Source organism: Anoplopoma fimbria, chromosome 16 (assembly GCF_027596085.1).
Source record: "Anoplopoma fimbria isolate UVic2021 breed Golden Eagle Sablefish chromosome 16, Afim_UVic_2022, whole genome shotgun sequence".
Taxonomy (NCBI): Eukaryota; Metazoa; Chordata; class Actinopteri; order Perciformes; family Anoplopomatidae; genus Anoplopoma; species Anoplopoma fimbria.
This window is the reverse complement of record NC_072464.1, coordinates 11,052,995-11,077,836: the sequence shown is the minus strand read 5'-3', so window position 1 is coordinate 11,077,836 and position 24,842 is coordinate 11,052,995. Positions and strand designations below refer to the sequence as shown.

Below are 24,842 nucleotides of genomic sequence, written 5' to 3'. Positions count from 1 at the left end.
AGTATTACACTTAATTGTTCAGCAGAATTTAAAGTTTATGCACATCTTGGATTGAGAATATATACTGTGTTATTTGCTAAGATCCCAGCAGGAGCTTTAATGATATCATGGCCTCATTAGCAATTGTTGAGAAAATTGCCCATAATCACTTTCGGTTGCCAGAGTAACATTTATTGCATCACTAGTAAAGCTAACCACAGAGTGTTTAATAACTTTGCAAGACTGGCACTCAAAGTGTCCTTTACCTTTCATTTTTTCTGGCTATGCCACTTGTAACCCAGTACAAGTACCAAGCATTCACATTTGAATCATGACATTGTATATGCATAAAAATATAATCATGCAATAGAATTCAAGTCAGCCTTTATTTTTCCATCATGCAATGAAACACAGAAGCCCCACTGTCTTCAGACTCCAGCTTTCATCTGGTTGTTGGGTGGTAGCGCCTTTCCCAGGTGGATCCCAACAGTCAGTCCATACTCCTTGGAGGCATGTTTCTCATGGACCTCAGGCTTCAGCTGGAAACCCTTCTCCCTGTCGAAGCAGTCCATGGGAGTGAAGGAAAGTGGTTTCTCTTTCAGGACGTCTTGCAGTCGGGTACGCCAGCCCTCCAGCATGGTGCTGCGCTCCTCAGAGGGAACGTGAGACGGAGCCCAGAAGATCTGAGGGGCCAGAACCTGAAAGCCACAGTAGTGCAGGATGCCATTCTGGGGAGAGAGAGAAAACACAAACAATGTTTAAAGTCAAAGGGTACATATTCAGCGGCTCATTCCCTCTTAAGATCTGAAGGCCTCATGCCAACAAAAGCGATCCGTTCTGGGCAATTATTAACCAACGAAAACATAATGAATATATACTCCATTTCTGCCATGAAACTTCTAAATCCTTCACTCTTGGATCTTTAATGCGTAGTGTAATCAATATTCTGATGCAGTACCTGTAGTGGCCACAGTGTGACATTCATGTCTCCATTAATACCATTTGCACTAAACATGGACTCTTGAGACCCAGTGGTGAAGGACAGCATGGCTTTCTTGTCCTGTGCAGAAAGCAAGCAAATTAGAAAAAATAAGATAAATAAAAGGGATAGACCAATAACTCAAACATCTTGAATTGAGTCTTTACCTTGAAGATTCCTTGGCTGTATCTCTTCTCGTGAGAGTAGGCGTAGCCCAGTGTGAGCACCCGGTCGATCCAGCCCTTCATGATTGCAGGAACAGTGAACCAGTACATGGGGAACTGAGAAGTGGAGCCAAGTGTTAGCTTTTAGCATAGAGAGGTGTAAAACACAAACATTACATTCACCAAGCCTCTACCTGAAAGATGATGAGATCTGCCTGAGTGAGTTTGCGTTGTTCCTCAGTGAGGTCGTCACACAGTTTTCCTTCCTCCCACGCTAGTTTGGTCTCCTCTGCATAACGGAAGTGATCGGCATTCTTGACTTCTCCTGCCGAGACAATGTATTTAATTTAATTCTGAAGGTCAATAAAAAAAAAAAAAAAACCTTACTTTTTAATGCCAGGGAGATATTGATATACCGGTAATGTCCTCAGCAGTAGCAGCGGCTTTAAACTTCATGGCGTACAGGTCTGATACTTCTACTGTGCAGTCCTGAGCTTTTAAAACTTCCACAGCAGCATCTTTGGCTGCAGCGTTGAATGAGCCTGAGCTCTGGTGGGCATACACAATCAACACTTTCTTTGTTGCTAAACCAAGAATTAGAAATAAGAGAGCACACATCAGATCTGAAATTTCACAAATCAAACATTAGTACCATTTATGAGATCCAACATTACTCAGAACATGACATATACCGCAAAATCCCTCACCAAATACAAGAACACATTGTTGATAACTCACCCATCCTGAATACAGACATCAACTGCAACTGTGGCGCTTTACAGATAGCTGGTGTGTTGAATGACAGAGCAGGTCACTCTGGAGCAACATTCAAGATGTTGTTTTATACACCACAACACTCAACACTCAGCCTGCTCACAGGTGCTGTCAATCAGCAATCAAGGTCATTAACCAATCACATGGCATCTCTCACAACTCTCATCAACATAGCAACATAATTTATCATTTAAATATTTTAAATGGGTACTGGAATTTCTGTGCCACTTAAGGCCAAGAATATGTAGTTTTTTTTATCAGTGGAACCAGCTACAGATTTAGCCTGTTTTAAACACAGGATAAACTTACAATAATACTCAGCCTACCCAGAAAAGGACAGTGCGTCTTTGTCTTTGTTTGTATCTTTTACACAGTAACCACGTGGATAATTGAGAGCATGCATGTCTGTCTGTGTCGGCCTGTGTACAAGATGTTTAAAAATTGTGTGCCAGTCCTGATGTCTTTGAATCACATGAAGCAAACATGGCTCCCCAGGTGGGTTCCCACAACCTTTTTTTATAGCATGTTTTCAATAATAATAATAATAATAAGTGTAAGTGGCCTCAAATTCTTGGGAATCCACATCACAAAGGATCTGACATGGGCCCTTAAGACCTCCCACCTGGTGAGGAAAGCCCAACAGAAGCTCTTCTTCTTGAGGAAACTCAAAACAGCCAAACTCCCCTCTCAGCTCCTAGTCAATTTCTACAGGAGCACCATAGAGACAATCCTCTGCCACTGCGCCACCGTGTGGTACACCAGCTGTACAGAATCGGAAACCGTTGTTAAAACAGCGCAGAGGATCGTAGGAACCAAGCTCCCGACTCTGGACACAGTACATGCTAGCCGTCTACACAAGAAGGCTAGCAACATCAGCAAGGACCCAACCCACCCAGGTCACAGTCTGTTTGTCCCCCTGCCATCAGGGAGAAGGTACAGAACAATAAAAACCCACACAAACAGACTGAGGAACAGCTTCTTCCCCAGAGCTGTGGCCTCCATCACCCCCACTGCTGCTGGCTAGCAGAGAGCTGCCAAACGGAATTTCGTTATATCACTACAATGACAATAAAAACCTCTTTATCTCATCTCTTCTTTATCTTAATCATAATAATAATTACTTTATTTATGTAGCACCTTTAAAAACAGAGTTTACAAAGTGCTTTGACAAACAAAGCACCAAAAGCAAGGCAATAAAACAAAAGAAAGCTCAACAATGAGGACCAACTATGGAAGACAAACTGAGGTAGGACTTAAACCCTTATAAAACAGTACAAAAGCTGAAACAATAAAAACAATCGATAGGATAAAAATAAGAAAATAAAATAAATAAAATAGATCAAATAAAATAAAATAGTATAGTAAAATAAAATAAGTTACTAAAACCAATAATAAAACGAAACATTAAAGGGACGACATCACATAAAAGCCAGTCTGTTAAAAGGGGTTTTATAGTGAACTCTAAAGATCCAGTGATCATTTTACTAATCTACAGACAGCCCAGGCCAAACAGTGTTTGTATCCAAGTGTTTGCGGGGTTACTTTCCCATTTGAAAGTATGACAAAATTCTTATTTTAGGTGATTTTAGACCTAGACCTTTGTCACAGATTTTATGGATACCCTGGAATCTTTTAACCTCACTCAGGCTATACAGGAGCCCACACACTCAAAGTGTCACACACTTGACCTGGTTATTTACGGTGGTCTATGCCCTGAGAACTTTGAGACTAAGGATATCTGTGTGTCTGATCACAAAGCGGTTTTATTCAATGTGGTTTTATTCCATCCTCTACCGATTACTGATACTTCACCTGTCCCGCCGGGTTTTTAACTCGCTGTCTGCTAGCAAGTTTTCTGAGCTTTTTACCACGGCTTTTTTAACTGCCTTTAATCCTCATTTTCACTTTGAGGAGCTGGTGTCCCTTTTTAATCACACCTGTCAGAATGTCCTGGACTCTGTTGCCCCCCTGAAAAACAAAAGGTCAAATACAACACCCCAGCCCTGGCTAAACAAATCCACCCAAGATTTAAAGAGAGACTGTAGGAGAAAGGAACGAAAATGGAAAAGAACAGGCTTACATGTATCTTATGAGATTTGGAAAGATGCAATGAAGAACTATCAAATGGCAGTTAAAGAAGCAAGGACTTCTTTCTTCTCAAATTTAATTTTAGCAAACCACTCAAATCCAAGAATTTTATTTAAGATAATTGACTCAATGGTCACCCCCTCCCCTGTCATTTCACTGATGCCCACAAGAGATGTGTGAGCATATTTTTTACAAATAAAGTAAAGGACATTAGGCAACCAATTACCAACACATCCCCCGCCCCCCAGACCATGTTTTACATGTCAGTAGGGATACTCTTAGTTATTTTAGCAATTTTAATACTGTATCGCTTTCCTTTTTAGCTGAAACCATATCCCGTATGAAATCAACCACGTGCAGCCTTGATTTTATACAACCTAAATTCCTTAAAGAGGTTAATGATACAGTCGGGCCCAGTATTTTATTGATTATTAATAGCTCATTAACAACAGGAAACGTTCCATCTACTCTTAAACATGCTGTGGTCCAACCTCTTTTAAAGAAACCTAATCTTGTTCCCTTGGTTCTTAGCCATTTTAGGCCAATTTCTAAACTTCCGTTTTTTTATCAAAAGTTTTAGAAAAGGTGGTATCAACCCAAATTTTAGCTTTGATGTGTCTTGATAATGTCTTCGAAAGTTTCAGTCAGGTTTTAGAGCTTTAACGCAGTACAGAAACCGCCCTCCTCAAGGTATCCAATTACCTCCTTTTAGCCGCTGACAGGTGGGAATGCCCGATTTTGTGCAGCCTTTGACACAGTAGACCATGCCATTTTAATCAACCGTCTTAAAAGCTGGGTTGGCATCAAGGACTCTGCACTTAGTTGGTTTTATTCTTACCTCTCAGACAGACCACACTCGGTCACCATAAGTAATTACTCATCCTCTACTTCTAACATTACCTGTGGTGTACCGCAAGGTTCCATTTTAGGTCCAATTTTATTTTCTATATACATGCTCCCGCTAGGTCAAATCATCCAACGTCAAATATCTGTTTTTATTGCTACGCAGACGACACACAGATATACCTTCCACTGAGACCCGTCGACCCAAGAAGCCTAACTGCTGTTTTAGACTGTCTTAACGATATCAACTGTTGGATAGCACAAAATGTTCTTCAACTCAATAATTTCAAATCAGATATCATATTATTTAGTCCCCTAACCCCATCACTCCTATTATAAGTGTCCTTGGTCCCCTGTCTGTAAATATAAAGTCCACTGCAAGAAACTTGGGAGTTCTATTTGGTTCAGATTTCAGTTTCAAACCCCACAGCACAAAAGTAGTCCAGTCCTGTTTCCTTCAAATCAGAACCATCTCCAAAATAAAACCAATCCTCACTCACCCTGACCTGGTAAAAAATGATTTAGCATTTATCTTTTCAAGACTAGACTACTGTAACTCCCTCCTCTCTCGCCTCCAACTAGTTCAGAACTCGACAGCTAGGCTTCTTACTGGTTTTAACAGACGACATCACATCACCCCAATCCTGGCTTCTCTTCATTGGCTCCCTGTTCATTTTAGAATTGATTTTAAGATTTTACTGATCACTTTTAAAGAACGTCTGGGTCTGGCCCTAGCATATATAGTAGAAATGTTGACCCTTTATGAGCCAGCTCGCATCCTTAGATCCTCAGGTGGGGCCCTTCGGCTTTGGAACAACCTGCCTGAGGAGATAAGGCTTGCAAAATCAGTAATCTTTTTTAAATCACTTCTTAAAACCAATATGTTCAAATTAAGTAAAAGAGCTGTGTAAAATGGGAGTGCATTTAGAAATGTTTCTGTAGATAACAGCAACACCCCTTCCTTGCCCGACAGCCTGGGTTGATGTGTAAAATCTGGGGGGGTTGCTTCAATCATTGAACTACAGTCTCCCTGCGACAACCATGTCTGTGATGAAATATATATATACATATATATATATATCCTGAGATAATGACTTATTTAGGGATCTGGTATTTAAAAGACCAAAAGTAACAGGCTTGTGGTTAGGAGCATGAGGTGGTAGAGGGAGTTGAATTAAATATGTATGGTTAGCACCAGAGGGGTGTGCAATAGAGCATGCTGAAGAGGGTCTTTGATAGGAAATGGTGGTTATAGGTATGAGTTACTCCATCCTGTATTTGAGAGCTGATTGTTGTGCAGAAGTAGAGGATGAAAGTGGTGACTTGACAATTGCTGCCATGGACCTGTGGGGGAGCTCTAATGGGGATCAGTGTGCTGAGGTTGTGATGAAGTGGAAGAGGAATGAGCTGTCTGCTGGGTGTTTGTGTGGAATGTTAACAGTCATGTGGACTGTCCAAATGGACCTCAGCTGGAAATTATTCCCCCCCCCCATCAAAGCAGTCGGAGAGTAAAGAAGCAGGGAGTTTTTCCCCCAGAGGCCATGTAGAGAATCATTCCAGAGAAGGGATTAAATGTGCATTGAGCGCCACTATACGAAAGATTCAAATGCAGAAGTTTAGCGTAATTTGGTAAAAATATTATTTTTACATCAGCAATACAAGAGTCATGATCTTGTGCTCAAGAAGCCTGACTTAAGTATTACACTGATTGGAAGGTGTTTCAGCTGAACTGAAAGTTTGAATACATCTTGGATTCAGAATACTTCTGTGTTCTTAGCCAAGAAGATCCCAGCAGGAGCTTTATTGACAACATGGCCTCATTAGCAATTGTTGAGAAAATGGTTGCCAGGGTAACATTTACTGCGTCACCATTAAAGCTGACAAGTGTTTAATAACTCAAGACAAAAATACTGGCACTCAAAGTGTCCTTTACCCTTCATTTTTTCTGGCTATGCCACTTGTAACCCAGTACAAGTACGAAGCATTCACATTTGAATCATGGCATTGTATATGCATAAAAATATAATCATGCAATAGAATTCAAGTCAGCCTTTATTTTTCCATCATGCAATGAAATACAGAAGCCCCACTGTCTTCAGACTCCAGCTTTCATCTGGTTGTTGGGTGGTAGCGCCTTTCCCAGGTGGATCCCAACAGTCAGTCCATACTCCTTGGAGGCATGTTTCTCATGGACCTCAGGCTTCAGCTGGAAACCCTTCTCCCTGTCGAAGCAGTCCATGGGAGTGAAGGAAAGTGATTTCTCTTTCAGGATGCCTTGCAGTCGGGTACGCCAGCCCTCTAGCATGGTGCTGCGCTCCTCAGAGGGAACGTGAGACGGAGCCCAGAAGATCTGAGGGGCCAGAACCTGAAAGCCACAGTAGTGCAGGATGCCATTCTGGGGAGAGAGAGAAAACACAAACAATGTTTAAAGTCAAAGGGTACATATTCAGCGGCTCATTCCCTCTTAAGATATGAAGGCCTCATGCCAACAAAAACAATTCGTTCTGGGCAATTATTAACCAACAAAAACATAATAATGAATATATACTCCATTTCTGCCATGAAACTTCTAAATCCTTCACTCTTGGATCTTTAATGCGTAGTGTAATCAATATTCTGATGCAGTACCTGTAGTGGCCACAGTGTGACATTCATGTCTCCATTAATACCATTTGCACTAAACATGGACTCTTGAGACCCAGTGGTGAAGGACAGCATGGCTTTCTTGTCCTGTGCAGAAAGCAAGCAAATTAGAAAAAATAAATGAATAAATGAAAAGGGATAGACCAATAACTCAAACATCTTGAATGGAGTCTTTACCTTGAAGATTCCTTGGCTGTATCTCTTCTCGTGAGAGTAGGCGTAGCCCAGTGTGAGCACCCGGTCGATCCAGCCCTTCATGATTGCAGGAACAGTGAACCAGTACATGGGGAACTGAGAAGTGGAGCCAAGTGTTAGCTTTTAGCATAGAGAGGTGTAAAACACAAACATTACATTCACCAAGCCTCTACCTGAAAGATGATGAGATCTGCCTGAGTGAGTTTGCGTTGTTCCTCAGTGAGGTCGTCACACAGTTTTCCTTCCTCCCACGCCAGTTTGGTCTCCTCTGCATAACGGAAGTGATCGGCATTCTTGACTTCTCCTGCCGAGACAATGTATTTAATTTAATTCTGAAGGTCAATAAAAACCCTTACTTTTTAATGCCAGGGAGATATTGATATACCGGTGATGTCCTCAGCAGTAGCAGCGGCTTTAAACTTCATGGCGTACAGGTCTGATACTTCTACTGTGCAGTCCTGAGCTTTTAAAACTTCCACAGCAGCATCTTTGGCTGCAGCGTTGAATGAGCCTGAGCTCTGGTGGGCATACACAATCAACACGTTCTTTGTTGCTAAACCAAGAATTAGAAATAAGAGAGCACACATCAGATCTGAAATTTCACAAATCAAACATTAGTACCATTTATGAGATCCAACATTACTCAGAACATGACACATACTGCCAAATCCCTCACCAAATACAAGAACACATTGTTGATAACTCACCCATCCTGAATACAGACATCAACTGTGGCGCTTTACAGTAGCTGGTGTGTTGAATGACAGAGCAGGTCACTCTGGAGCAACATTCAAGATGTTGTTTTATACACCACAACACTCAACACGCAGCCTGCTCACAGGTGCTGTCAATTAGCAATCAAGGTCATTAACCAATCACATGGCATCTCTCACAACTCTCATCAACATAGCAACATAATTTATCATTTAAATATTTTAAATGGGTACTGGAATTTCTGTGCCACTTAAGGCCAAGAATATGTATTTTTTTTTATCAGTGGAACCAGCTACAGATTTAGCCTGTTTTAAACACAGGATAAACTTACAATAATACTCAGCCTACCCAGAAAAGGACAGTGCGTCTTTGTTTGTATCTTTTACACAGTAACCACGTGGATAATTGAGAGCATGCATGTCTGTCTGTGTCGGCCTGTGTACAAGATGTTTAAAAATTGTGTGCCAGTCCTGATGTCTTTGAATCACATGAAGCAAACATGGCTCCCCAGGTGGGTTCCCACAACCTTTTTTTATAGCATGTTTTCAATAATAATAATAATAATAAGTGTAAGTGGCCTCAAATTCTTGGGAATCCACATCACAAAGGATCTGACATGGGCCCTTAAGACCTCCCACCTGGTGAGGAAAGCCCAACAGAAGCTCTTCTTCTTGAGGAAACTCAAAACAGCCAAACTCCCCTCTCAGCTCCTAGTCAATTTCTACAGGAGCACCATAGAGACAATCCTCTGCCACTGCGCCACCGTGTGGTACACCAGCTGTACAGAATCGGAAACCGTTGTTAAAACAGCGCAGAGGATCGTAGGAACCAAGCTCCCGACTCTGGACACAGTACATGCTAGCCGTCTACACAAGAAGGCTAGCAACATCAGCAAGGACCCAACCCACCCAGGTCACAGTCTGTTTGTCCCCCTGCCATCGGGGAGAAGGTACAGAACAATAAAAACCTGCACAAACAGACTGAGGAACAGCTTCTTCCCCAGAGCTGTGGCCTCCATCACCCCCACTGCTGCTGGCTAGCAGAGAGCTGCCAAACGGAATTTCATTATATCACTACAATGACAATAAAAACCTCTTTATCTCGTCTCTTCTTTATCTTAATCATAATAATAATTACTCTATTTATGTAGCACCTTTAAAAACAGAGTTTACAAAGTGCTTTGACAAACAAAGCACCAAAAGCAAGGCAATAAAACAAAAGAAAGCTCAACAATGAGGACCAACTATGGAAGACAAACTGAGGTAGGACTTAAACCCTTATAAAACAGTACAAAAGCTGAAACAATAAAAACAATCGATAGGATAAAAATAAGAAAAGAAAATAAAGAAAATAGATAAAATAAAATAAAATAGTATAGTAAAATAAAATAAGTTACTAAAACCAATAATAAAACGAAACATTAAAGCGACGACATCACATAAAAGCCAGTCTGTTAAAAGGGGTTTTATAGTGAACTCTAAAGATCCAGTGATCATTTTACTAATCTACAGACAGCCCAGTGTTTGTATCCAAGTGTTTGCGGGGTTACTTTCCCATTTGACATCAAAGTATGACAAAATTCTTATTTTAGGTGATTTTAGACCTAGACCTTTGTCACAGATTTTATGGATACCCTGGAATCTTTTAACCTCACTCAGGCTATACAGGAGCCCACACACTCAAAGTGTCACACACTTGACCTGGTTATTTACGGTGGTCTATGCCCTGAGAACTTTGAGACTAAGGATATCTGTGTGTCTGATCACAAAGCGGTTTTATTCAATGTGGTTTTATTCCATCCTCTACCGATTACTGATACTTCACCTGTCCGCCGCCGGGTTTTTAACTCGCTGTCTGCTAGCAAGTTTTCTGAGCTTTTTACCACGGCTTTTTTAACTGCCTTTAATCCTCATTTTCACTTTGAGGAGCTGGTGTCCCTTTTTAATCACACCTGTCAGAATGTCCTGGACTCTGTTGCCCCCCTGAAAAACAAAAGGTCAAATACAACACCCCAGCCCTGGCTAAACAAATCCACCCAAGATTTAAAGAGAGACTGTAGGAGAAAGGAACGAAAATGGAAAAGAACAGGCTTACATGTATCTTATGAGATTTGGAAAGATGCAATGAAGAACTATCAAATGGCAGTTAAAGAAGCAAGGACTTCTTTCTTCTCAAATTTAATTTTAGCAAACCACTCAAATCCAAGAATTTTATTTAAGATAATTGACTCAATGGTCACCCCCTCCCCCTGTCATTTCACTGATGCCCACAAGAGATGTGTGAGCATATTTTTTACAAATAGAGTAAAGGACATTAGGCAACCAATTACCCCCACATCCCCCGCCCCCCAGACCGTGTTTTACATGTCAGTAGGGATACTCTTAGTTATTTTAGCAATTTTAATACTGTATCGCTTTCCTTTTTAGCTGAAACCATATCCCGTATGAAATCAACCACGTGCAGCCTTGATTTTATACAACCTAAATTCCTTAAAGAGGTTAATGATACAGTCGGGCCCAGTATTTTATTGATTATTAATAGCTCATTAACAACAGGAAACGTTCCATCTACTCTTAAACATGCTGTGGTCCAACCTCTTTTAAAGAAACCTAATCTTGTTCCCTTGGTTCTTAGCCATTTTAGGCCAATTTCTAAACTTCCGTTTTTTTATCAAAAGTTTTAGAAAAGGTGGTATCAACCCAAATTTTAGCTTTGATGTGTCTTGATAATGTCTTCGAAAGTTTCAGTCAGGTTTTAGAGCTTTAACGCAGTACAGAAACCGCCCTCCTCAAGGTATCCAATTACCTCCTTTTAGCCGCTGACAGGGGGGAATGCCCGATTTTGTGCAGCCTTTGACACAGTAGACCATGCCATTTTAATCAACCGTCTTAAAAGCTGGGTTGGCATCAAGGACTCTGCACTTAGTTGGTTTTATTCTTACCTCTCAGACAGACCACACTCGGTCACCATAAGTAATTACTCATCCTCTACTTCTAACATTACCTGTGGTGTACCGCAAGGTTCCATTTTAGGTCCAATTTTATTTTCTATATACAGGTGCATCTCAATAAATTAGAATATCATGGAAAAGTTCGTTTATTTCGATAATTCAATTCAAAAAGTGAAACTCATATATTATATAGATTCATTACACACAGAGTGAAATATTTCAAGCGTTTATTTCTTTTAATTTTGATGATTATGGCTTACAGCTAATGAAAACCCAAAATTCAGTATCTCAGAAAATTAGAATATTGTGAAAAAGTTCAATATTGTAGACTCACGATGTCCCTCTCTAATCAGCTAATTAACCCAAAACACCTGCAAAGGTTTCCTGAACCTTTAAATGGTCTCTAAGGCTGGTTCAGTAGGCTACACAATCATGGGGAAGACTGCTGACTTGACAGTTGTTCAGAAGACAGTCATTGACACCCTCCACAAGGAGGGTAAGCCACAAAAGATCATTGCTAAAGACGCTGGCTGTTCACAGAGTGCTGTATCCAAGCATATTCATAGAAAGTTGAGTGGAAGGAAAAAGTGTGGTAGAAAAAGGTGCACAAGCAACAGGGATAACTGCAGCCTTGAGAGGATTGTGAAGCAACGGCCATTCAAGAATTTGGGGGAGATTCACAAGGAGTGGACTGAGGCTGGAGTCAGTGCATCAAGAGCCACCACGCACAGACGTATCCAGGACATGGGCTACAACTGTCGCATTCCTCGTGTCAAGCCACTCCTGAACCAGAGACAACGTCAGAAGTGTCTTACCTGGGCTAAGGAGAAAAAGGACTGGACTGTTGCTCAGTGGTCCAAAGTGGTCCTCTTTTCAGATGAAAGTAAATTTTGCATTTCATTTGGAAATCAAGGTCCCAGAGTCTGGAGGAAGAGTGGAGAGGCACATAATCCAAGTTGCTTGAAGTCCAGTGTGAAGTTTCCACAGTCAGTGATGATTTGGGGAGCCATGTCATCTGCTGGTGTTGGTCCACTGTGTTTTATCAAGTCCAAAGTCAACGCAGCCGTCTACCAGGAATTTTTAGAGCACTACCTGGTAGCATGCTTCCTTCCGCTGACAAGCTTTATGGAGATGCTGATTTCATTTTCCAGCAGGACTTGGCACCTGCCCACACTGCCAAAAGTACCAATACCTGGTTTAATGACCATGGTATCACTGTGCTTGATTGGCCAGCAAACCCGCTTGACCTGAACCCCATAGAGAATCTGTTGGGTATTGTCAAGAGGAAGATGAGAGACACCAGATCCAACAATGCAGGCGAGCTGAAGGCCGCTATCAAAGCAACCTGGGCTTCCATAACACCTCAGCAGTGCCACAGGCTTATCGCCTCCATGCCACGCGGCATTGATGCAGTAATTCATGCAAAAGGAGCCCCGACCAAGTATTGTGTGCATATATATATGAACATACTTTTCAGTAGGCTGACATTTCTGTTTTAAAAATCCTTTGTATTATTGGTCTTATGTAATATTCTAATTTTCTGAGATACTGAATTTTGGGTTTTCATTAGCTGTAAGCCATAATCATCAAAATTAAAAGAAATAAACGCTTGAAATATTTCACTCTGTGTGTAATGAATCTATATAATATATGAGTTTCACTTTTTGAATTGAATTATCGAAATAAACAAACTTTTCCATGATATTCTAATTTATTGAGATGCACCTGTACATGCTCCTGCTAGGTCAAATCATCCAACGTCAAATATCTGTTTTCATTGCTACGCAGACGACACACAGATATACCTTCCAATGAGACCCGTCGACCCAAGAAGCCTAACTGCTATTTTAGACTGTCTTAACGATATCAACTGTTGGATAGCACAAAATGTTCTTCAACTCAATAATTTCAAATCAGATATCATATTATTTAGTCCCCCAAACCCCATCACTCCTATTGTAAGTGTCCTTGGTCCCCTGTCTGTAAATATAAAGTCCACTGCAAGAAACTTGGGAGTTCTATTTTATTCAGATTTCAGTTTCAAACCCCACAGCACAAAAGTAGTCCAGTCCTGTTTCCTTCAAATCAGAACCATCTCCGAAATAAAACCAATCCTCACTCACCCTGACCTGGTAAAAAATGATTTAGCATTTATCTTTTCAAGACTAGACTACTGTAACTCCCTCCTCTCTCGCCTCCAACTAGTTCAGAACTCAGCAGCTAGGCTTCTTACTGGTTTTAACAGACGACATCACATCACCCCAATCCTGGCTTCTCTTCATTGGCTCCCTGTTCGTTTTAGAATTGATTTTAAGATTTTACTGATCACTTTTAAAGTACGTCTGGGTCTGGCCCTAACATATATAGTAGAAATGTTGACCCTTTATGAGCCAGCTCGCATCCTTAGATCCTCAGGTGGGGCCCTTCGGCTTTGGAACAACCTGCCTGAGGAGATAAGGCTTGCAAAATCAGTAATCTTTTTTAAATCACTTCTTAAAACCAATATGTTCAAATTAAGTAAAAGAGCTGTGTAAAATGGGAGTGCATTTAGAAATGTTTCTGTAGATAACAGCAACACCCCTTCCTTGCCCGACAGCCTGGGTTGATGTGTAAAATCTGGGGTGGTTGCTTCAATCATTGAACTACAGTCTCCCTGCGACAACCATGTCTCTGTGATGAAAAAAAATAAATATATCCTGAGATGACTTATTTAGGGATCTGGTATTTAAAAGACCAAAAGTAACAGGCTTGTGGTTAGGAGCATGAGGTGGTAGAGGGAGTTGAATTAAATATGTATGGTTAGCACCAGAGGGGTGTGCAATAGAGCATGCTGAAGAGGGTCTTTGATAGGAAATGGTGGTTATAGGTATGCGTTACTCCATCCTGTATTTGAGAGCTGATTGTTCTGCAGAAGTAGAGGATGAAAGTGGTGACTTGACAATTGCTGCCATGGACCTGTGGGGGAGCTCTAATGGGGATCAGTGTGCTGAGGTTGTGACGAAGAGGAATGAGCTGTCTGCTGGGTGTTTGTGTGGAATGTTAACAGTCATGTGGACCGTCCAAATGGACCTCAGCTGGAAATTCTCCCCCCCATCAAAGCAGTCGGAGAGGAAAGAAGCAGGGCGTTTCCCCCCCTCCCCCCAGAGGCCATGTAGAGCTGAGGGGTCAGAATCATTCCAGAGAAGGGATTAAATGTGCATTGAGCGCCACTATACGAAAGATTCAAATGCATAAGTTTAGCGTAATTTGGTAAAAATATTGTTTTTACATCAGCAATACAAGAGTCATGATCTTGTGCTCAAGAAGCCTGACTTAAGTATTACACTGATTGGAAGAGGTTTCAGCTGAACTGAAAGTTTGAATACATCTTGGATTCAGAATACTTTTGTGTTCTTAGCCAAGAAGATCCCAGCAGGAGCTTTATTGACAACATGGCCTCATTAGCAATTGTTGAGAAAATGGTTGCCAGGGTAACATTTACTGCGTCACCATTAAAGCTGACAAGTGTTTAATAACTCAAGACAAAAATACTGGCACTCAAAGTGTCCTTTACCTTTCATTTTTTCTGGCTATGCCACTTGTAACCCAGTACAAGTACCAAGCATTCACATTTGAATCATGGCATTGTATATGCATAAAAATATAATCATGCAATAGAATTCAAGTCAGCCTTTATTTTTCCATCATGCAATGAAACACAGAAGCCCCACTGTCTTCAGACTCCAGCTTTCATCTGGTTGTTGGGTGGTAGCGCCTTTCCCAGGTGGATCCCAACAGTCAGTCCATACTCCTTGGAGGCATGTTTCTCATGGACCTCAGGCTTCAGCTGGAAACCCTTCTCCCTGTCGAAGCAGTCCATGGGAGTGAAGGAAAGTGGTTTCTCTTTCAGGACGTCTTGCAGTCGGGTACGCCAGCCCTCTAGCATGGTGCTGCGCTCCTCAGAGGGAACGTGAGACGGAGCCCAAAAGATCTGAGGGGCCAGAACCTGAAAGCCACAGTAGTGCAGGATGCCGTTCTGGGAAGAGAGAAACAAGTGTTTTAATGTTATGCATTAAACAGCTCATAAAAAAATAAGTACAGTGTGACAGATTTATTGGCAGCCAGCAGAAAAAAAACAAAAACCTCATAGCTAGTGTTTAGAATGTCCTTTCTGGGCTACTGTAGAAACATAGCAAACTTTCAAGAGGCCCACTCCCTCATAAGATATAAAGGTCTCAGTCCAAGTTAACAAAAACAATTCCTCATTTAAGGCAATTGTATACAAACAAAAACAGTTTTGAATATATACTCCATTTCTGCCATGAAACTCCTAAATCCTACACTTTGGATCTTTAATGCGTAGTGTAATAAATATTCTGATGCAGTACCTGTAGTGGCCATAGTGTGACATTCATGTCTCCATTAATACCATTTGCACTAAACATGGACTCTTGAGACCCAGTGGTGAAGGACAGCATGGCTTTCTTGTCCTGTGCAGAAAGCAAGTAAATTTGAGATTAGTGATAGAACCGCTTTGGCCTAGTAATGCAAACATCTTGAATTGAGTCTTTACCTTGAAGATTCCTTGGCTGTATCTCTTCTCGTGAGAGTAGGCGTAGCCCAGTGTGAGCACCCGGTCGATCCAGCCCTTCATGATTGCAGGAACAGTGAACCAGTACATGGGGAACTGAGAAGTGGAGCCAAGTGTTAGCATAGAGAGGTGTAAAACACAAACATTACATTCACCAAGCCTCTACCTGAAAGATGATGAGATCTGCCTGAGTGAGTTTGCGTTGTTCCTCAGTGATGTCGTCACACAGTTTTCCTTCCTCCCACGCCAGTTTGGTCTCCTCTGCATAACGGAAGTGATCGGCATTCTTGACTTCTCCTGCCGAGACAATGTATTTAATTTAATTCTGAAGGTCAATAAAAAACCCTTACTTTTTAATGCCAGGGAGATATTGATATACCGGTGATGTCCTCAGCAGTAGCAGCGGCTTTAAACTTCATGGCGTACAGGTCTGATACTTCTACTGTGCAGTCCTGAGCTTTTAAAACTTCCACAGCAGCATCTTTGGCTGCAGCGTTGAATGAGCCTGAGCTCTGGTGGGCATACACAATCAACACGTTCTTTGTTGCTAAACCAAGAATTAGAGATGAGAGCACACATCAGATCTGCCATTTCACAAGTGAAACACTCATACCATTTATGAGATCCAATGTTACACAGAACATGACACATACTGCCAAATCCCTCACCAAATACAAGAACACAGTTGATAACTCACCCATCCTGAATACAGACATCAACTGCGGCGCTTTACAGATAGCTGGTGTGTTGAATGACAGAGCAGGTCACTCTGGAGCAACATTCAAGATGTTGTTTTATACACCACAACACTCAACACGCAGCCTGCTCACAGGAGCTGTCAATCAGCAATCAAGGTCATTAACCAATCACCTGGCTTCTCTCAGAACTCTCATCAACATAACAACATATATTTTACTGAGCCTGGTCAGCATTTTTAAATAGGGAGTGGAATTTATGTACCACTAAAAGCCAGGAATATGTAGTTTGAGTGCAACCAGCTACAGATTTAGCCTGTTTTAAACACAGGATTAAACTGGCAATAATACTCATAGACATACATTTTCTTGTTCAAGGCAATGTGTGTTTTTCCCATTTCAGCCAGAAAACAGTGTGTAAATGTCTTTGTTTTTGTGTCTTTTACACAGTAACCATTTGAGAGCATGCATGTCTGTCTGTCTGTGTCTGTCTGTCTACAAGATGTTTAAAAGTTGTGTGCCAGTCCCGATGTCTTTCAACCACATGAAGCAAATGTGGCTCAGTGATCCTCTCACTCTACTGTTTCTGGTTTCCAGCTCTGTTATCCTAAACATTATTTTCCCTTAAATAAAAAGTTGCCTGCGGTTGAGCCCACTCACGAATGTTTCCCTGTAAAAAAAAAAAAAAAAAAAAAAAAAAAAAAAAAAGACTCAGCAATGGACATCAAAGGCATGAGACATGAGCTGGCTCACATCTGGGACCAAAATCAGCCATGAGTTTCAGCCACTGTGAGGATGAGGGGTTAATGGACAACAGCTGCATATTAGCACACAGGCGTGCATGCGTGCAAGCAGGCCGCATGAGTGGGACATATGGATGCCCATTGTCAGAATTTTTTTTCTCCCATTTTCTCTCCTTGTTCTGGCTTACTGAAATTGAGTTTTAAGGGTCAGTAGGTGTTTGCCACATCAGTACGAGCATTTTTTCAAATTTAAGATCATGAGGCATTCTGGTGTTTACAAGGCCATCTATTTTTTTTCTCTGTGGCCTTCTTTTTTTTCATAGTTGTGTTTGATATTGAGCCTCTGGCTGCATTTTCTCTGTTGTGACGGGAATGGATCATGTGGTTTGTTTTCATGGTTTGTGATGTATTGAGCAACATGATCCAAGACGTATTTGTATAAGTACTCCCAACTGTGTTTCAAACTTTCTGCTACATGTGTCAGGTATTTGTTGCTTGCTACTGAAGGTTTGACAGAACATCTGCAGCCCACCTTTAGGGGTTCCTTTACACAAAACCACAACCACGCAGCTATGGAGTACATAGGGACATTAAAAACGGTAAACATAAAGGCTTTTAGGGGCGGCTGTGGCACATGAGGTAGAGCGCTTGTCCCGTAACCACAAGGTTGGTGGTTCAAACCCCTCTACTGGCAACATGCCGAGGTGTCCTTGAGCAAGACACCTAACCCCAAGTTGCTCCCCGGGCGCTTCATTGCAGCCCACTGCTCCTCCGGGATGGGTTAAATGCAGAGAAATAATTTCCCCATTGTGGGACTAATAAAGGCTTAATTATTATTATTATTATTTTAGCTTTTTTGTCTTTATGATACATGCTGGATAATGATTTTAAAAAGGTAGCGAACAGTGCCATCATATGGCCAATGTGAGAAAATACAGTTATTTGATCCTTTATATATGTGGCCAAACTTTAAATAGAATACTTATATTTATTGCACCTTAGGATATGTTGCAACAGTATGCAGATGCTACGAAAGTAAAAGAATACATAGTTTATTGTAAAATTGACAAGGACAACACCAACCTATCTATGGAGGGATTACCAAATTGGTCTACCAGGAGCCTAAGGGTTCAAGAGGCCCCTATGCCAGGGTGTCCGTTGTGACTCTAGTTTTATTCTTCTCTTTTTTGCTCCTCATCTGGTGAGAGTCCTTCCATACTAATAATCTCAGTTGAGGAAGGATACCACATCTGATTCTCTTTGCATTTTCATTATAACTTATTTTTTTTTTTCCTGTAGCTGCTTTATGCACACTTAAGGCCTATATAAAAATCAATACATTTAAACATTATTGGCAGTACACTAGATATATAACTGAACAGAAATATTACAAGCATAAAAGGTGTCCTGAGATGGTTCTTTCCCAAAAGTTTGTACAGTATCCTATAGTTGCTTGTATAATACCTGTGGCAATGGCTGTCTCTTCATCTTCAGCATGAACAGAATACTTGGGGTGCAGTGTGTGATTGACCTTCAATATGTCACTGAAAAGAGGCAAGGTAGCGATGAGCTGTTGAAAGTCAAACAATTTTCCGACCCCAGTATACAGAATTTGACCTACTACTTTTTACCACTAGATGGTGACAGTACCCAGTATTTTCTTTTTTTATTAAAGAGATTTATTTGATGGTGTTTATGGTTTAATCACAGTTTGTGAATATCTGCCAGAGCTTGAGTGGGAAAGTGAGTAATAGCCATCCAGATGGTGGATCGTGAATTGTGGCTGTTTATTGGCAGAACAGAATCATTGTAAAGCATGCAAACTGCAGCCTTTAACAGATTAATGTCACTGATCTAATCACTCGAACGACCAAAAGTAAACAGAGCACAAGGATTTACTGTGATTCTTTTGGCACACCTTCTGCACTGCTGCCTGACAAGGTTACAAATTAAAAGTAATTCAAGTTGTTCATCAGCTGGAGGAAGGTCTTGCAGAGACGTCTAACAGTTTCTTTTAATATACATACTATAAGCCAAGACATATTACCTGAATCTTTTACTTTCCTCTCGAAAACAGTTGATGGTAAGTTGATCATCACAAGTTAAATTGTGTGTGACTGAGATTGAATTACAAGAAATATCTCCCTTGTACTTACCTTTCTTCAGTAAAGTAGTTAAACAGTATGTAATAGTCCACCAGAGAGCAGCATACACCAGTGAGGGCCATGTTGCATCACCTGCAGCCAGAAAATCATTTCTCATGACATTGGCATGGCAGCAGCTGGGCCATTGTTGGATGTTTGTATAAAGTTTTCAATTTAAAGGTGTGATAAAAAGTTTGTGATTCTCAGTGATACAGCAATACAGTAATAGTGTAAGTAGACAATGGATGCAGTGTAATTGGATCACAGTCTCTGCCAGGAGAGGAACTTTATGTTGCTCTAACTTCAGTATTTGTGTGAGACGGTGAAACTGGAGTGACTAAAAGTGCTCCAAATTTGATTGAAGATTGCTTTAGCATCGCCTTAGAAGTGGGCTGATTCATCCTCCTTGAACTATTTCATCTTCTGGCTAAAGAGAACATAAATGTTAAGAGGCCTCTCTATTTTGGGGTTCTTAATGAATGAAAAGCATCTGAACCTGCTTGTACAAAACCTGTTCTGCAACAGCAGGCATAGCATAGAGATCTCAAGGTTGATTATGCGAATTTCTGTAAATGTTCATCCAACAAATAGCCATGTGATAGGTGGAAAGTGTTACTACGACTGAAAAAATCTCCTATGAAATAGTTTTCAAAATAACATAGTCAATTTAAAAAAAGGTGGGAAGAAAGTGAAACAAGATCAAAACATTCTCTTTTTAAATATCAAGGGATTCAACAATGAAAGTGTAAAGAGAGGAAAGTGCAATATAGACTTTCTCTCATCTTCAGTTCCCTCTCATCTGGATTAATGTTAACATCACACAATACTTTTCTTATTCCTGTGGACGCTGTGAGGTCAGCTTCAAAGTAATTTCCATAAAACGATATTACCGTACATATTGCATCTAGCCTGACTTGTGACCAGGTATATGAATCAGTTTGCATTCCTGGCTCTTTATATATATCAGACCAAGAAACTTCCTTCAGTTCAGTTATAAAGGGGCCATAAGGTCTGCTATAGCTGACACCTGTGACTGTGAGTTTCCTGGCAACAGATATTCCCAAAATAAGGTGAGATACACACCTATTGTGCAACAAAACAGAAAAGGTAACAGAGTGAAATAGACACTGACAAGTTGAAATAAAGAATTATACTTTGATATGACTCTGATTATTTCTGTCCTCCTGTTAGTAATTTTTGTTCTTTTTTCAGGTTTGCAACATTTGCAACATCAGGAGGGCAACATTTGGCCTTTAATTTATGATATGCTAACCGCTATACAGTCAAAAAATTGTAAAATATTAAAATCCCATAATGCTCATGCTCACCTTTTCTTCTCTTCTGTCCTCGTTGGGATAATAAGTCACTTACTATATTTTGTCAGCCAAGTAGGGTTTCCTGAGCCAGAGCCCCTGAAGGCAACGTGGTGAAGTGATGTTCACTGAACTGTGACAGTGTCGAGCAGCAAAACACTGAGATGTATTGTTAATAGAGTGGATGCAAACCGTGTGCATATCTATTTAATGTCACAGCAGAGGCATGCACCGAGATAAGAGTCACTGCTTGCAGAGTAAATCCTCTGACTGAATAAAAGTCTCCCTCTTTATCATTATGTCTAACACCTCTCCACTGTCCATTAACTGCCCCTGAGGAGTTAGAAACAGGTGTCCTCTATAATGTCTTTCTTACTGAATTTGGGGAAGGATATAACACTTTAAATTTTAACTCACATAAACCCCATGCAGGCATTTCCCTGCTATTCTCAGGTGTGAAACAAATCCATCTACTCTGCTTTTCCATTTAAGCTTCTCCACAATCAATTATATTTTGTAAATGGTCTGTTTACTTCCTCATCTTGCTCCTCTGGGAAGGTCTTCATCTTACTTTCGATTGGGAAAAGGCCTGAAAACAAAACAGAACTAAGTGCCATTTTGGAAGTAAAATTGTGTTGTTAAGGCTGTTTGTTATGTTTTCAATAAACAGAAGACAAGAAGGCAACTCAATTTAAATTATAGCACAGGTCTTACCTTAACTTTACCTTTGCATAGTGCATGGTACAAACTTGGTACCAAGTCATTCAATTCCCTTGAAAGAACAGCTCTATTTAAACAATATAAATATTTATTATGATTAATATATTTACTGTATTAGAAATTGGATTATTTACATAGGCTGTATTCTTGCCTGTAGACAACTTGCACAAAGTTTAACTGACCAGCTGTGTACAAAAAATAAATTGATTAAACTAAAATATAAAGTGTTTCTGCAAATATTATAATTTCATTCACCTGCTACGAGTTGACTACAGTATCTTACCTTTCCTTACACTACCTTTAATGTGTTGCCATGAAAAGCACAACATCCTCCTGTTCTCCCAATTGAAACACTGTCATTCTTTGTTTTCTTCTTCGAATCAGATGTGTTTAATTTTAGTTCTATTAAGTCCCAAATGACACACAGTCTAGGGCAGAAACTATTCAATTAGTCGTGGACAGAATATAAGAAGCTAATTATTATAACTGAATAATCATTAAAGTTAGACGTCAAACAAACGTGATTAAACATTCCTATGTCCAGCTTTTTAAATACAAGGACTTGCTACCATTCTTAGTTTTTTATCATTGTTGAATGAGTACCTTTTTTTTAATCTTTGATTAGAAACAAGGAATCGGACTCCTAGTCTCTGAACTCATGATGTGCCTTTATTTGTTATTCTTTTATTTGAGAGACTTAAACAATTTTTTTCAATATATCACCCAGAAAAATCAACAATGTAAATAATCGTTTGTAGTTTTTGCTAAATTTGTCTGGTGTGTCTCATTTTACTTCATAATTAGAAAAGCTGATGTGCTTTAAGCAGAGATGCAGCATAATTGCTGTAATGTCTCACCTCTCTTCTCCTCCTCCACTGGCCTCTTCCTCCTCACCACTGTAGCCAGGGTGATAAAAGCTGATTGATTAGATGTCATCTGATTCCAAATCACCAGAAACAAAATATGACAGCAGATGGTAACCAGACAGAGGGGAGAGCTAAGGGAGGGAGGGTTGGGAAAAATTAAGATTAAACCACTTCAGCTTGTTTGCATTTACAAATGTGTTGGTTACACAAGAGGGTTTCAAGAACTGGCAAATGGACACGATAGAAGGTAAAAGTAATAGGAGGAACAGAATGTTGGACTGAAACTTACAGTAATATATGCAAACACAAACACAGTTGGTCAACACAAACTTTTTCACCACCAAATTACAGTCATCTAATCTGTTTATTAAATCCACAATAGGGTTCTTGCATTAGACCAAACTACCTATATGTTGCATTCTCCTGAACGTCAGGATAGTGGGGTTTGTTGGGACAGAGAGACAGTTTGGACATTGCATTTTTATAGGCATGCTCTATACTCAGCCTCTTTACTTTTAACCTCAAAGTAGAGACCTTCTGACCATCCCACAAATTTTATTCATAGTTTTGAAATCTACAGGGTTTCAGAAAAATATTTTTGCTCAATTGCTACATTTCTTCTCTACTTTTAGTTATGCCACGTAAAAATATTTTTTGTTGGTAGCTACTCAAGAACATGTCTGCTCTCCATGGGACGGTTGAGACAGCTGTAGATCTTCCTTGTTACAAATAAACAAATAGTAGACAAAATCAAGACAAAGGCTTTTCCCAACTGAATAGGACCCCTGTGAAGTCACTTAGTGAATGTTTCTTAAAAAGGCAACCAGTCAGAGACCATTTTTTTTTGACAAATTCTATATCTCAGTGATATATGAAAATATAAAAATATTCTCAAAGAAATTTGTGAACAAGTGACATTGTTAATATAAGGTATTCAAAATTAGACTGCAATCATTTAATTTCAAAAAATGTTTTAGCCCAGAACATTGTGTCACATTTTTTGGGGGAAATGCACATACTGAGTATGTGTAGGGATCAAGTTGTTTTCATTACTGTTCAAGTAATTTGCTATTAAAAAAAAAAAAAAAATCACTAACAGGATCCAGGAAAATGATGACGCCATTGGAAGTAGTTTCAAATCTAGTAGACAATTTGCGTTAATCGACAGCAAGGCTGACAATAAGTTCACTCGGTTGTAAACTCCAGAATGAAACGTGCTGCGCCTCAAACAACGCCAATCTGCGCGCACGTCGGAATGGTAATGAAAGCTGAAAGTGAACGCTGGAGGTTTAACTGTGTCGTCACTTCGTTTCAGGGTTTTTTAAAGGGAGATAGGGACGTGTTATCTTGCGCACAACCGGGCGAGGTTGGATGGGAGAAACAGGCAGATCAACAAGCCAGACTGCCTGTTACGGAAGGATGTGATGTGCACCTGACGATATGAAGGACAGGGAGGAGGACATGAGGGACTGCAGAGTTTTGTTCACCCGCGTACTGTTACCAGCATCAAAATCATGACAAGCTAAAGAAAAATAGCATGGAGGCTGGTGGGGAGAAAACTTTACGGGTTGCTGCTTCACTGACTCTTTATTGGGTTAGGGATGCTGCTTTAATATGTAAGACTCCTGAATCAGTTGGCTCTGTTGTTTTAGAATCTGCAAGGTAAGTTACTATATATATATATATATATATATATATATATATATATATATATATATATATATATATATATATATATATATATATATATATATATAGACAGAAAACGTAATCTTAAAGTTACTCTTGCTCGCTCCAAACAAGCAGTCCATCGGCTAAATAACAAGCTCAGGACTGAAAGGAAAGATTTTATGAGTTGACAATGTGTTAAAATGATTTTTTCTTGAACAAATAGGGAAAAATGCCAAATGTGTTACAAATCCATCCATTTCCAGTGTAGGTAAAGTACGTGTCACATGTGAGAATATGATGCAATGCTTGCCGATGCTTCAATTGTCTTGAAATAACAAGAATGGATCTTAAATAATCGTTATCTTACTAAATGCCTTTATAAGTCCCATTTTATTTTGGAGTCATTCTATTGTTTCAGCACCTCGGAGAGCGCCGGTCTCTGCAAGCAGCAAACGTGTAGGTCCTCCACTAGGGGACAGCACGAGTCCCTCATATTTCAGTATCCTTTATCCCTTTATTTCTAGCCAAGTTTTACAATTTGACGATAACAATATCATAAGAATAAAATAATTATATGTTGATTATAGTTTATAGTTAATCTGAATCTAGTGATATAGAATAATGTTTGTTTCTGAATTGTAGTGGATTGGACGTATAAAGTAGCAGAAAATAGAAATAGTCAAATAAATGAGCACCTCAAAATTGCATTAAATGTATGCATTGACGAAGCGCACGCGAGTTTTCGTGTATGAAATAACCCCCATTGCCTTATATTTGGACATTGTATTTGT

The 24,842-nt window shown here is 40.0% G+C and overlaps 3 protein-coding genes across 3 annotated transcripts; all 3 read right to left on the bottom strand.

Annotated features, from left to right (window-relative positions):
- Nucleotides 1-346: 346 nt before the first annotated feature.
- On the bottom strand, nt 347-1,964 carry LOC129104811 (NAD(P)H dehydrogenase [quinone] 1-like). Its single transcript, XM_054615658.1, has 6 exons — nt 1,861-1,964; nt 1,539-1,706; nt 1,317-1,447; nt 1,126-1,239; nt 938-1,039; nt 347-707 (listed from the first exon to the last, which is right to left on the bottom strand). Exons 1-6 carry the CDS (start codon nt 1,877-1,879, stop codon nt 408-410), a joined length of 834 nt encoding a protein of 277 aa, XP_054471633.1. The 5' UTR covers nt 1,880-1,964; the 3' UTR covers nt 347-407.
- A 4,885-nt stretch (nt 1,965-6,849) lies between these two features.
- Nucleotides 6,850-8,479, bottom strand: LOC129104814 (NAD(P)H dehydrogenase [quinone] 1-like). Its single transcript, XM_054615662.1, has 6 exons — nt 8,373-8,479; nt 8,051-8,218; nt 7,839-7,969; nt 7,648-7,761; nt 7,456-7,557; nt 6,850-7,222 (listed from the first exon to the last, which is right to left on the bottom strand). Exons 1-6 carry the CDS (start codon nt 8,389-8,391, stop codon nt 6,923-6,925), a joined length of 834 nt encoding a protein of 277 aa, XP_054471637.1. The 5' UTR covers nt 8,392-8,479; the 3' UTR covers nt 6,850-6,922.
- Nucleotides 8,480-14,983: 6,504 nt separating this feature from the next.
- Nucleotides 14,984-16,655, bottom strand: LOC129104799 (NAD(P)H dehydrogenase [quinone] 1-like). Its single transcript, XM_054615642.1, has 6 exons — nt 16,597-16,655; nt 16,279-16,446; nt 16,066-16,196; nt 15,882-15,995; nt 15,697-15,798; nt 14,984-15,344 (listed from the first exon to the last, which is right to left on the bottom strand). Exons 1-6 carry the CDS (start codon nt 16,613-16,615, stop codon nt 15,045-15,047), a joined length of 834 nt encoding a protein of 277 aa, XP_054471617.1. The 5' UTR covers nt 16,616-16,655; the 3' UTR covers nt 14,984-15,044.
- Between the last annotated feature and the right edge of the window lie 8,187 nt (nt 16,656-24,842).